At 40.7% G+C, this 14,044-nt stretch overlaps 2 protein-coding genes across 2 annotated transcripts; one reads left to right on the top strand and one right to left on the bottom strand.

Moving 5' to 3' along the window:
• Positions 1-988: 988 nt before the first annotated feature.
• On the bottom strand, positions 989-1,945 carry LOC127157394 (olfactory receptor class A-like protein 1). The gene has a single exon (XM_051100633.1). It carries the CDS (start codon positions 1,943-1,945, stop codon positions 989-991), a length of 957 nt encoding a protein of 318 aa, XP_050956590.1.
• Positions 1,946-2,914: 969 nt separating this feature from the next.
• On the top strand, positions 2,915-3,859 carry LOC127157375 (olfactory receptor class A-like protein 1). The gene has a single exon (XM_051100612.1). The coding sequence runs from the start codon at positions 2,915-2,917 to the stop codon at positions 3,857-3,859; it is 945 nt and encodes a 314-aa protein (XP_050956569.1).
• The last annotated feature ends 10,185 nt before the right edge of the window (positions 3,860-14,044 follow it).

The following is a 14,044-nucleotide window of genomic DNA, read 5'->3' as shown; positions in this document are numbered from 1 at the left end:
ATGTATTTTTGTCTATTGCTACAAATAACCCTGTGATACTTACGACTGGTTTTGTGCTCCAGGGTCACATTTGTCAACTCTGTTACGGACTAATTATGCAATGTGTAGAAAAAACAATAAATCATAACAGGAAAAATTCTCCTTGTTTCATTAGACAAACAGTCCTTACATTTCAACACCTGAAACCAAGAAAAAAATGAAAAATAAAAATGTTTCACAGAACCATCCACTTAGGCCAATGAGTTTTCATCAAAATATGTATTATGTATAATATCCAGTAATTATTTTATTGTAAAAAAAAATGATTAATAATGTTTATGAGATTTCAAACATTTTCATTATTTTTGTGAAATTAGTTCATAAACACAGTTGATCCTTTAAGTAACAAAACTGTGAACACTTGCTAGCATAAATGCTAAGAGCACATGACACCAATGAAATCATGATTAAAAGATTTTAAATCACCCACTATGTTATCAGTGATAAACTCCACCAAATGTACCTGCAATTATACAATCACCCACACAAAACCAATCATAAGGGTCTTTTTTTTTTAAATTTGAGGATTATACATCATCTGAAAGCTGAATGAGTAGCTTTCCACTGATGTGTGGTTTGGCTGAGATACAACTATTAGAAAATCTGGAATCTGAGGGTGCAATAAAATCTAAATATTGAGAAAATCACCTTTATTTATTCAAAATATTGTTCAAATGAAGTTTGTAGCAATGCATATTTCTAATCAAAAGTTAAGTTTTGATATATTTACGGTGATAATTTAGAAAATATCTTTATGGAACATAGTCTTTACTTAATATCCTAATGAAAAATCATTTTTCAAATCATTTTGACCCACGCAGTGTATTTTTGGTTATTGCTACAAATACACCCATGGTCCAGGCTCACATATTATACATAGTATCTGATATTATATGAGATCTTTATAGTGTTTGTGACAATATTACAAATCTAAGACTTTATGTTAAGCTCAGTTTTTGGCAGCTTTTGAGTCCTTGTTGTCCTCCGCTTGCCGCTCCTGGTCCGACGAGGTGGCGCACACCATCCTCGCTTTGACCTTCTTATTAGACGAAATTATGAGGAACGGGCTGAGCGAGGCGTAGCACGAGGAGAAAAACACCCTCATGTCGGCCACCACCGGAGGCACCTGCGGCACCGTCAGCATGTAGATCCAGATGACGTTATCGATGCCGAAAAACACGGCGTACAGAACCACCAGCATCACCACCGTCTTGGCCGCCCGCGTCTCCATCGTGGCGCCCTGCGAGCGGCGGATGCCCCGCACCTTCCTGCCGTGGCGGTGAAGGAGGACCAGGATGTAGCCGCTGGAGCCCAGCATCACGCCCACGAAGGCGAAGTCGCGCACCGACACGGCCACCCCGTTAATCACGTAGGACAGGTTGTCGCGGAAGTCCACGTGGCAGAAGCCCAGGTTGAGGGTGAACGGCGGGACGGTGCCGTTGCGAGGGGCGACGGAGAAGAACGGGGCGGCTACGCAGACGGCCATGTTGAGGAACCACAACGCGGCGAACGTGGGGACGACCAGCCGCGGGAGCCGGACCTTCAAGCCCGACAGGAGCGGGCCGGCCGCCGGCGCCACGGTCACCGCCTGGAAGACGCTCAGCATGCAGGTGATGCAGACGGACAGCGCTCGGGCAATGCGGTAGGCGTAGATGACCACCTTGCAGCCGCCGTCGTCCAGCAGGTTCTTCATGCCGAAGACGGTCATGGTCTGCGGGACGCAGCGCGTCAGCAGCAGCAGCAGGTCGGCGAAGGCCAGGTGGCACAGGATGGAGTCCACGGGCTGCAGCTGAGCGTCGGTCAGCGTGATGTGGACGTAGGCCAGCAGGACCAGCGCGTTGCCCAGGATCCCCAGACCCGTCTGCAGGAGGAACGAGACCCCTTTGATGGTGACGCATAGATCCATGTAGAGGTCGAGCGTGCAAACGCTCTTTCTGAATTCCACGGCTGAATATAAAGCCTCGAATGCTCCCGTGGGAGCCGCCAGGAACCCGAAAACCCACAAGAAGACACAAAGGAGAACAAAGCGTCCAGCTGAGGTGCATCTTAATTACTCTTGAACTGAAAGATGATGATTTCGCTGACTTTTTCGCTGCATTTCTCATTTTGTTCACATTTATATTTCTGACAAATGTGGTCCATTTGCATTTTTAAATGCCTAACGCGGTTCGTGACGCAAACAAAAGTATCTTTTTTGTCCCCGAGAGCAGCTGTTGTGTAATTTTCCGCTAATGGTGTCCCTCGTGAGATAATTAGAAAACATTAGGAGCATTAGCTAATTAAATCTTTGCAAACATGCTCTGTAATGAGGAGGTCTGGGATGAGCGGATGCTTTACGGCAGGTCTGGGCTGGTCTGTTTTCTGTTGTGGCAGTAATGAGTTCTTCATGTATCGTGATATCAGTGACCCACGATTCCCTCGGGCCAGACGAACACGCCAACAGATGCGAACCGGATTTGTACTTCAGCTCTTTAACTCTTTTGATGCATGCTCTTATTTATCAGTTTTTAGGAATCATGACCCATCCCTGATTTCCCATGTCCTGATTATGATAAGACAGTGTAGAGGAGACTAGAAGTGAAATGGGAGAGAGATGGGGGCGTGATCGGGAAAGGTCAAACACTGGGCCTTGTCAAATCTTGATACTGTTTTACATTTGATGAACATGACCTGAGAGAGTCTCCTAAGTCTGGTTGAGTTACGCCGTCACTGCGTCTGTGACAGAATCACTCAACTGCACATCATTCAGATAATTGAGCTCAGGTCTGGAGTCACTGGACCGTCCCGTACCTGAACGTCCCCATGGCCGGAGCTAGACTATAAAACGGAGGCTGATTCTGAGGTGGGGAATCTTTCGATTCGAGCTGCAGTTGAGATGAACTCAGACACTCTGACGCGCGGCCTGCTCTTCCTGTCTCTGGCCGCGGCCGGCGTTCCGGGCAACGGCGCCGTCATCTGTGCCTTCGTCTCGGTGGCATATCACGAGGGTCGCCTCTCGCCCGCCGACGCCATCGTGCTGCACCTGGCGTCTGCCAACCTGATGGTGGTGGGCATCCGCTGCCTGCTGGAGGTTCTGGCCACGTTCGAGATCTACAACGTGTTCAACGACACCGGCTGCAAGGCGGTCATCTTCGTCTACCGCACGACCAGGTCTCTGTCCATCTGGCTGACGTTCGTTCTGAGCGCGTATCAGTGCCTGAGCGTCGCTCCGCCGGGATCGCGTTGGGCCGCGGCCCGCTCTCTGCTCGCCCAGTACCTGGCCGTCGTCTTCCTGGCGCTGTGGCTGATCAACACCTCCATGAGCGCCGCCCCGCTGATATTCGCCATCGGGGCCCGGAACGATTCCAGACTCCTGCAGAACGGGATAAACGTAGAGTTCTGTTTCCTGAGCTTCCCGTCCAAACTGTCGCGGGACGCCAACGGCGCGGCGCAAGTGGGACGAGACGTGGTGCCGATGGCTCTGATGGCGACGGCCAGCCTGGTCATCCTGGTGTTCCTGTACCGCCACAGCCGCCAGGTGAAGGGTCTGCGGGGCGGCGGGGCGAGGTCTTCAGAACGCCGCGCCGCTCTCACCGTCGTCACCCTCGTCACGCTCTACGTGCTGTTTTACGGGGTGGACAACGGACTGTGGGTTTATACACTGACTGTGCCTCAGACGCTGGGCTCCTCGCTGGTCTCAGATCTGAGGATCTTCTTTTCGTCTCTGTACGCCGCCGTCAGTCCCGTCGTGATCATCGTCTCCAACAAGAAGGTCAATAAACAGTTGAATTGTGGGAAAGAGCCAAAGACGCTCTCGGACGCAGCTCAGCCCAGTGACTGATGGACACTAAACGACAAAACATTGACTATGTGGGAAACAATTAAGGGCTTGTTATGTCTCAGCCGTCTTTAATAATGTTGCGACACCGTGGACAAGAATTTAGTTCCTGAATTGTTTAAATGTTTAAAAAAAGGTTTATGGTTTTCATGGACAGTGAGGATGATTTGTAGATTGATGGATGGGTATAGATGCACAGTACACTTATGAGTTAAAAAGGAGCCATTGTTTCATTTCACATTTGCTGGGAACACATACTCATGTTTCTGTATATGTTCTTGCATCTGTCAGCAGGTGGCGCTTGTGTGAGACAAACTTTATTTCTAAATGTATAGAAATGATTATCTTTGTCATACTCGTTCCCAGATTCATTTATTTGTAATCCATACTTTACATTCACACGTTTACTGAACATTAATTGATGTCGGGTGACACACGGGACAAAGACGCTGATCTGAATGTGGTCTCGTCCACAGACTGCGTTTTTCCCAGATGTTGTTCTCCATGTGTCGTGTTCTTCATTCCACTGAAATCTGATCCGTTCCAACAGACTCCGGTGGAATGAAGGACACAAATCACGGATGGATCCGTATGAGTGCAGACACACTGAGAGCAGCTCCAGTGATCTATGGGAAAATGAAAAAAGATGAAGTGAATAATGACTGAATGAACGAAATGTAAGAGCTCAGTTCTTCTGAAGTGTGTATGTGTGATCTGAGGCGTTTCCCTGTGCAAGACTCAACATGCTGCAGCTCTGCCTGTGGCTACACACACACACACACACACACATGTTGTGTTTCCATGTTTTATGGGGACATTCCATAGGCGTAATGGTTTTTATACTGTACAAACCGTATTTTCTATCGCCCTACACCTACCCTACACCTAAACCTAGCCCTCACAGGAGACTGTGCACACTTTTACTTTCTCAAAAAAACTCATTGTGCATGATTTATAAGCCTGTTTCCTCATGGGGACCTCACAAATGTCCCCACAAGGTCAAAATTTACTGGTATTACTATCCTTGTGGGGACATTTGGTCCCCATAACGTGATGAATACCAGGTGCACACACACACACACACACACTCACATACACACACACACACACACACATGTTGGGTTTACATGTTTTATGGGGACATTCCATAGGCGTAATGGTTTTTATACTGTACAAACCGTATTTTCTATCTCCCTACACCTAAACCTAGCCCTCACAGGAGACTGTGCACACTTTTACTTTCTCAAAAAAACTCATTCTGCATGATTTATAAGCCTGTTTCCTCATGGGGACCTCACAAATGTCCCCACAAGGTCAAAATTTACTGGTATTACTATCCTTGTGGGGACATTTGGTCCCCATAACGTGATGAATACCAGGTGCACACACACACACACACACACATATGTTGGGTTTACATGTTTTATGGGGACATTCCATAGGCGTAATGGTTTTTATACTGTACAAACCGTATTTTCTATCGCCCTACACCTAAACCTAGCCCTCACAGGAGACTGTGCACACTTTTACTTTCTCAAAAAAACTCATTCTGCATGATTTATAAGCCTGTTTCCTCATGGGGACCTCACAAATGTCCCCACAAGGTCAATATTTACTGGTATTACTATCCTTGTGGGGACATTTGGTCCCCATAACGTGATGAATACCAGGTGCACACACACACACACACACACACATGTTGTGTTTCCATGTTTTATGGGTTCATTCCATAGGTGTAATGGTTTTTATACTGTACAAACCGTATTTTCTATCACCCTACACCTAAACCTAGCCCTCACAGGAGACTGTGCACACTTTTACTTTCTCAAAAAAACTCATTCTGCATGATTTATAAGCCTGTTTCCTCATGGGGACCTCACAAATGTCCCCACAAGGTCAATATTTACTGGTATTACTATCCTTGTGGGGACATTTGGTCCCCATAACGTGATGAATACCAGGTGCACAAACACACACATGTTGTGTTTCCACTTCCTCTCTCTCACACGTGTGCACTCACTCACATTCACATTCACAGTCTCACACACACACACACAGACTGTTGTTTCACAGAAACACAAACCCTAAAAAGGGCATTTTCCATTTAAAATTATTTCCATTTAACACAAATTGTTACTTGAAATGAAATAAATATTAACTGAAATAAAAATGGAAATATCTTACCTGTTTTATTTCAGCTCGTAACCAAGACCAACTGTTCGTATTTTAATCTAGTTTAAAAGAGGTGAAACTGAAATAACCAAAAAAATATCTAAACAAATAAAAATAACAAAACCAACAAAGCACTAAAATGAAACAGAAAATATAAAAAGTGGACACTTCCAGTGGTGTTACAGACAGAGATTTATCCTCACCTTTCAACTGAGGGGGTCTGAAGTCAGATTACCTGCCAATATAAAGCACACACAAATGTCACAAAAACACACTTTATGAAGCTCGAGTTCACAGACGTCGGCTGATTATCATCAGACACAGAAGAGAAGCTCTGCTCCGTTACAGAAAGAGGAAGCATTGAGCTGAATCCAGACGGCAGAAGCTGCTGAGGACGCGTGACTGAACACCATTACCTGCGTCAGGTGCTCAGAACAAGCCACGCCCCCTCACAGCCACAGCCCCGCCCATCACCGCTCGTCAAACTCCTTACAAATTCACATCTGTGGGTGTTCACTGCTGCGAGTGTCAAACGCACAGTGAAAATGACAAAAAATGTTTTCACAAACGTGGAAATGTGTCACACATTCCCGCAAGAAAAGTGGCCCAAACGACACCAATGCCCTAATTTCAGCCGACAGCGGCATGAGGCCAGTAACTGTCTGATTTGGCACAGCATAAAGACTAAAACTCGTTGAGGTCTAGTTTGGCACTGACACATGCCTGGACTCGCTGGAGGAATGTCGTTCACATGAGTTTATCCTTAGATCATCGCCTGCCTCTGAGAGCAACAAAACACTTTTATTGCTCATGAGTACCAGTCATTTGATGACATTGTAATATGCTCATCTGAGATCTGAGTGATATTTCATTTAAATATGACACAATATATATATACATACACACACACACACACAAGCACAAACTTCAACCTCAGTATCGCATAGTGTTTGACTTCATATGCTGATGCTTGTGCTTGTTTAAAGACTCAAATGACTCCTAATACTGTTACACACTCACACTTTGTGTTTCTGGCAGTGGAAACAGCTGTTAAAATCACTCTTCTAATAAGCAGCGACCATGTGTTTCTGGAAATGTCTAGAGCACAGCGCAGGAATGTAGACAGGATTGAACACGCCGTTGTGTGATTTCAACCAGCAAGTTCTGAAAATTAGTGCTAACTGCAGTTAAAACAGGTACATTTCGTTCAGACGTTCATTTCAGATGTTAATACGTGCGTAGCACATGCAAGAAAACTGTGAAAAATATGTAACGTGTCACACTTTTGGAACTGAGCAAAATACAACTGAATTTATGAATCTGCAGTTTAATGATGTACTTTTGAATATTATAAAATGTATGTTTACAGTTTATACTTTCAATAATGAATCAATTAATCTGAACCTCCAGTTCTAGTCAGTAAAAGAGCTGGTTGCTTTACACTTAATATACATGTGCTTTCAAACTTGTTTGATGAAAACGAACACAGTTGATAAACCAGACTGAGTCTAGTGTTTCTTGTTGTGTATTTGTGTGTATACTGTGATGCGATGGAACCATTTGCATCCTTAAATACTTGAAATGCCAAAAAAACATTCTTTTTACGGTAGGAAAAGTTCCAGAGATTATTAAAAAGTCATTATTAGAATAAAATGTTCTTCTGAAATGTCAATCCGAAAATAGTTTTTTTAACACACCATAACTGATTCACTTTTTTGGTTATTTTCCAAACCATTCATACAGTTCTTAAAGACAAAGACACGTTTCTCAAAACTTTTCACCTGTTTTCACACATGTTCCAATTTGATCAGTGTTTTTTTTTTTGTTCTTTTCTTTTTGCAAAACTTTACTCAAAAAAACGGCATCATTTTGCACAGGTTTCACCATGTTCTCACTATGACTCTTGCACCGCTTCCTCCACACCACAAGAGGGAGTTCTCACCTGAATATTGACTACTGAATGCAAGATTGAAAACAAACTATTTTTTTACTGTAAGCATTTGTGGTTGTGAATACAGTAGTACACAGTACGAAAGAAAAGAAATACATTGTTTAAAATCTACAGTTCAGTGCCATCAGAATGAAAAGTCCTTGTGTCAACATAGTCAAAATGCTTAGTCATGCTGTCAATATAATAATAAAACTACGCCAACAGTTTGGATGACAGTTACTGTATTGAAATGCAAAAGGCTGCACTTTTTACAGCATATATGTCATACAATCATTTTACAAGTACAAATTTACACTATATGTGGGATATTGATTGAAAGAGACTGGACAGGATTCACTAAGCATGCGTAAGAACAAATTACTACTGAATGAGACCCAAGGTTGGCAAAGTTATATTGTTGGTGTTTCTGAGGTAAATGTTATGTTACGACTGTATAGAAGCTGTTTTATTGACAATTTTCGAAACACTGATTGATTGATTTTCATCATGTCTTCAGATATTTATTCATGTTTATCTTGTGCTGAAACTAGTTGAAAAGAGGAAAAAGATGATTGGTCGGCGCTCTCACTTTGCTTCCTGTCAACTCTGATCTGTCATATCACAATAAAGGTGAAAATGCCAAAAATATAGCATGACAAAGATTTTCCGCGTAGACTGGGCTGCGTTCGGATATACCTACGCTGTAGTCTGCTTGGGAGAATTATGGGGCGATGTATAAAGTCTTCCTAGGTGAAAGGTCTGGTAATATGGTGAAAGAGATGATGGGAACTGAAGTCCAGAGCAGACAAACAATGATCTGGAAGGAGTGCCCTCTGGTGGCTGTCATGGGATTGCCATGACAATCTACAATCGTTTTAAAGTAAGGGTAAAATCCAAAAACCTTTCTGCAGCATCCTCATCATCCCTACTTCCCGCGGTGATGGTTGCGCATAAAACCATGGTGCCCCGAGAAGGGAACGAGACACTGCGTCCTTATTGTTTTCCATGCTTCTGATGCAAGCCTATGATGAAGAAGCAGATGAAGTTTTCTCCCGGCACCATTTTTGTACTGTGATCACGTCAGTAGTGACGTCACAAGCTGTAGCTCAGCCAATGTTATGTTCACATTTAGGCATGTGCTTCAGACCCCGGACATGTCGAAGATGTTCCCCATAGTGTCCGCTAGAGGACGCAGTGTCTTATTTGCGTCTTAGGGAGCCATGGTTACATGTGTAACCTGAGACGTTATTATAAAAACCAATAGGAAAATCTCAAGGCAACTCATGGCGAATTAGTCGTGTTGGGGAAAGTTACTTTTAAAAGTAATGCATTTCAATTTTGTAATGGAATTTTTTATGGAAAGTAATGCGTTACGTTACTTTTGCGTTACTTTTTAAATTTGGGCAGGGCTTGCTGCTTTGTTTTTAATATAAAACAATTCTAATGTAAAAGCCCTTTTACACCAAAAGTGAAATGAATTCACCTCAGACTGAAAGAAAAGTACATTAAGGCAGGAGAAGATCACTCTTCAGATATAAAAAAAATTAAGAACAAATGTTAGTTTATCTAAAGTAATTTTTGCTTATTAGTACGGTTGAATTGCATCATGGAAGGTCAGCAGCAAAGACACTGGTTAATAAAATGGGATTAAATAGATAAAGGATATTTGTATTATTTAACATATTTAATAATTGCAGGGTTGTGTCATATTCTGAGTTTGCATTTCACTGTTTTTATTCATTTTGAGGAACTGAATCTGTTTTTTGTGAGTGAGATGAATTACAGTTTTTTACAATCGCTATGACAGTTTTTTCAATACATTTAACAGGTTTCCTAAACTCTTAACGCACCAATACACCTAAAACACACAACTGGCAAAACGGTTAATTTCATGCTCAAAATCACACATTGTAAACTAAACCCCAAAACTCATTTTCAAAATACAATAATAAACTAACACAATACACTGTGTCTAACAAAATACTGCAAACATGTTTTAACATCAAATAATTATTCAAAACACTAACAAATGTTCTCTTCCAACAGGAACATTTAGTCAATCATAACACATTGACAAAAAACACTATCATCAGCTGAAATTACAGAAACTGCATTATTTTATGTGTCAGGTCTGCCCTTATATTTGAAGCCTCTCTACTTTTTTGTTTTGTTGGGTTTAGTAAATGCATGCATTTTATTTCTTTTGCTGCAGAAATTCAATACAAAAAAAATGAATGACCATCTCAGAGTAGCTTTATAAAATGTACAGTTTATGTAAAAAAAAAAAAAAATACAGACACAGAATTCCTGCAGTACAGACTTTATTTGCAAAAGGACATTACTGCAAGATATACAAACAGAAAAAGCACCGGAATTATAATAAAAAAAACAAATTAATCTTCTATTCTGCCCGGTCTTCTGCATTTGGCCACATGTTCTCATCCACATCACACCTGATATCTTCTCTGGCAAGGCATCGTGGGAAGAATCTTTTGGCATGCCTTATCCACCCCTGGCAGTGTTCAGCTGTGATGTCTTGGCATGCAGCATCCATTGCATCCAGGAGGGACATTTGGTCATTTGGACAATGGTCAAAAACCTTCCATCTCCAGGCTGAGAAAAACTCCTCAATGGGGTTGAGGAAAGGGGAGTAAGGGGCAAGGAAATAGGACATCTTTTATGGGCGTCAAACCAGGCTGTGACTGCACAGGAAAAAAACCTCAACACCTGAGTGTGGTTCCTAGATGGGAATCAGCTGTGATTTATATATTTGCATAACTGCAATAAGCTGTTTCTCATTGGCAATGGAATAAAATACAGGGAATATATTTGTGTTTCAATTCACAATATGAACAGCTGTTCACTTTGACTTTAGCCTATATAAGTTATGTTTAGAACATGATGTTATCTGTTCTGACATACAGTGTGAAAGCATTTGTAAATTTGACTGTAAAATTACATTGTTTTGGTCTTGGTTGAGCTTGTGTATAAAAGAAGTTCAAGCATTTTAAATTGGTGTTAACTGTATGCATTTTGTATCAAGGCAACAAGAAATGTGCTAATTGTATAGCCTACAAAGACGGATGTTGTGCTAACCGTGTTAAGAGTTTAGGAAACTTGTTAAATGTATTGAAAAAACTGTCATAGCGATTGTAAAAAACTGTAATGTTCACATTTAGTGTAGAAAACAGTAACATCATGTTTACTCCTGATTTCCCCACATTAGACTTGTCAATCAATAAATGGGGAAAAAATCAACTGGCGTTACTTATCTGAAAAAGTAACTCAGATATTTTGTGTGTTACTTTACTAGTTACTTGAAAAAAGTAACATTATTATGTAACTCGCATTACTTGTAATGCGTTTCCCCCAACACTGCTTCTGGGTTTAGATGTCACGGTGTGGTAAATACAGATGCAAAACTTCAGCTCAAACCTCTTGATCTTCCTGTCAAACACATTACAGTTTTTTTTTTCAATTGCTAAGAAGCATTTACCAATACTTGAAGTACTTTTTCTAAACTCTTAACACAGCAACACACCTACATCACACAATTAGCCAAATTGTTCATTTTCTGACCAAAACCATGTTTTGTTAAATACATACAAACTCTACATTTCAAAATACTGAATACCTTTTTCTACATATACCAACTCAAAATCAAAACACAGCAAACCTGATTCAAAAACGAGTCATTCGGTCGAAACATTAGCACTAGTTTCTATCCAACAGAAACATATCGTCAATCATAACACAGTGACTGTCAAAATACTAACAACTGATGGCTTTACAAAAACTGCATTGATTGTCATGTTTCAGTTCTACCCAAATATAACAGACAATATTTAAATCTATTGTTTTTTTGTTTGTTTGTTTGTTTTTTTTGGAATTTGATTTTACCCTAAAGAGAAACCCATTTTACATTTGTAGGTGTTGAATGTGTTCTTTCTTGGCAATATATTATCTAAAACGGAATGAGTCATCATTACTTTATAGAATGTAAAATAGAAAAAGATAGGGTCCTCTATGCAGAAATTCGACTGGAACATTGATTGCAATTGCTTTCCAGTGGGTCGGTGTTAGATGTGGATGGTGTCCTATGATAGATGATGCCACTGATCAACAGAAATTCTAATATACGTGGCCTTTGGTTACTATGCAAGCTTGTTTCCGTCACAGAAAAAAAAGAAAATACGATAATTATGACCATTTTCTCTTTGATTCTTTGTGTTGTTCTGCATCCACAAAACCTTTTCAAAGAGGTCTTTTTATGTTGATGTAATGGAAAGAGCTTCAACACTTGTTTATTCCTCCAGATGAGAATGGAATCATCTATTTCTAAATATTTCATTGATCTGTTACTTAAAAATGCTTATTAGTTGTTAAAATATTTTACATAGAAATATTTTTCAATACTTTTGAGCTGCTGTTGTTGCAGAAGTAGAAGCTTTATACTGTATTTAAGGTTTGGAACATTGATCTTCATTTCTAACATGCTGTGTTTAAGCATTTGCAAATAAGACTAAAAAGATCCATGATTTTGTTTTTGGGTAAGCTTGTATGAAAAGAAAATGTATGCATTTAAGAAACATGGTAATTGACTGCATATTGTGTGAAAACAACACAAATTGTGTAAATGGTATGGTCACAACAGACGGATGTTGTGCTTATTGTGTTTAGAGTTTTGAAAATGTGACTACAGATAGGAAAAAAAGGATGTTAGCAACTGAAAAAAACTGTAACAGAACTCCACCTGCTGGACAACATAAAGGAGAGCGACAGTCTGAAACCTTCACTGTCTCATTTGGTTGTGATCAGCCTGATTCCAGTGATCCCTAAAGCAGTGATTCCAGGTTTAACACAATCTGTGTTATAAATATCTGCGGGAAAACAGATATATGCTGACCAGGGACACACACACACACACACACACACATGTTGGGTTTACATGTTTTATGGGTTCATTCCATAGGTGTAATGGTTTTTATACTGTACAAACCGTATTTTAATCTAATCTCCCTACACCTAAACCTAGTCCTCACAGGAGACTGTGCACACTTTTACTTTCTCAAAAAAACTCATTCTGTATGATTTATAAGCCTGTTTCCTCATGGGGACCTCACAAATGTCCCCACAAGGTCAACATTTACTGGTATTACTATCCTTGTGGGGACATTTGGTCCCATAACGTGATGAATACCAGGTGCACACACACATCTACATCAAATTCAACCACCTTTAGCACCTGTTTACTTCTTATGATACCAGGAGCCAGTCATTGCCATTATTCTAAGACTGTGTCTTATGAACTAGTTAGAACAACTAGCAGCTAGCCAACAGGTATCAAATTAGATTAATTTATGTTTTGATGTAACTGTCCTAAAGAAGTTCTGAACAGTCTTTAAGAAAATATTTGATGACTCGTAGGACTATTCTTAGCAGTTTATTCAACCGGGCCCAGGTTTTATAGTCTGATAAAGTGGCAGAACATGCAGAACCTCCTCCCTACTTTACAGGCCAAGACAGGGGAAGACGACCCCCTTAAGAACAATGTGCATTTATTTCTAAACTGTAAAATAATTAGATATGAGCTTGGCATGTGCAGGATGATGATGCATCAGCCAATGTGTTATTAATTATATATTAGTTATTGTAGCGCTATATAAATATTCTGACTTGACTTGTCTAATATGATTAGTTCTTGAGTTCAGCTGTGTGTCTTTAATTTACCTCGTTTGTATTTAAGTTCTTGCTTTTCCTGTGTTTTTTGTCAGGTCACGGTAGAGTTTTGATGTGTTTCATCTGCCATGCTTGGGCTTATCTTGTGGATTATTATTAAAGAACTTAATTTTCTGACAACACAAATGTGATACGTCATTAAAATATGTATTTTTAAATCTCAGGGGTACTTCAGGTAAATATGTTACAAAACAAAAGTTTGAAAATGCCTGCATTGCATGTAACAGTGACAGCTCTTAAACCTGAAATGATTTATCCAGTGGTAAAATGCGGAGTAAAAAAACAATATTGTTAAATTGCAATTTAATCTAATTACCGGTACTTTTACCCCTGATTTCACAGACAAG

This window comes from Labeo rohita, unplaced genomic scaffold (assembly GCF_022985175.1).
Source record: "Labeo rohita strain BAU-BD-2019 unplaced genomic scaffold, IGBB_LRoh.1.0 scaffold_106, whole genome shotgun sequence".
Taxonomy (NCBI): domain Eukaryota; kingdom Metazoa; phylum Chordata; class Actinopteri; order Cypriniformes; family Cyprinidae; genus Labeo; species Labeo rohita.
This window is presented reverse-complemented; position numbering and strand designations above follow the sequence as displayed.

Coding starts and splice junctions, on each gene's coding strand:
- LOC127157375 (XM_051100612.1), top strand. CDS start 2,915: ATGAACTCAGACACTCTGACGCGCGGCCTGCTCTTCCTGTCTCTGGCC.
- LOC127157394 (XM_051100633.1), bottom strand. CDS start 1,945: ATGGATCTATGCGTCACCATCAAAGGGGTCTCGTTCCTCCTGCAGACG.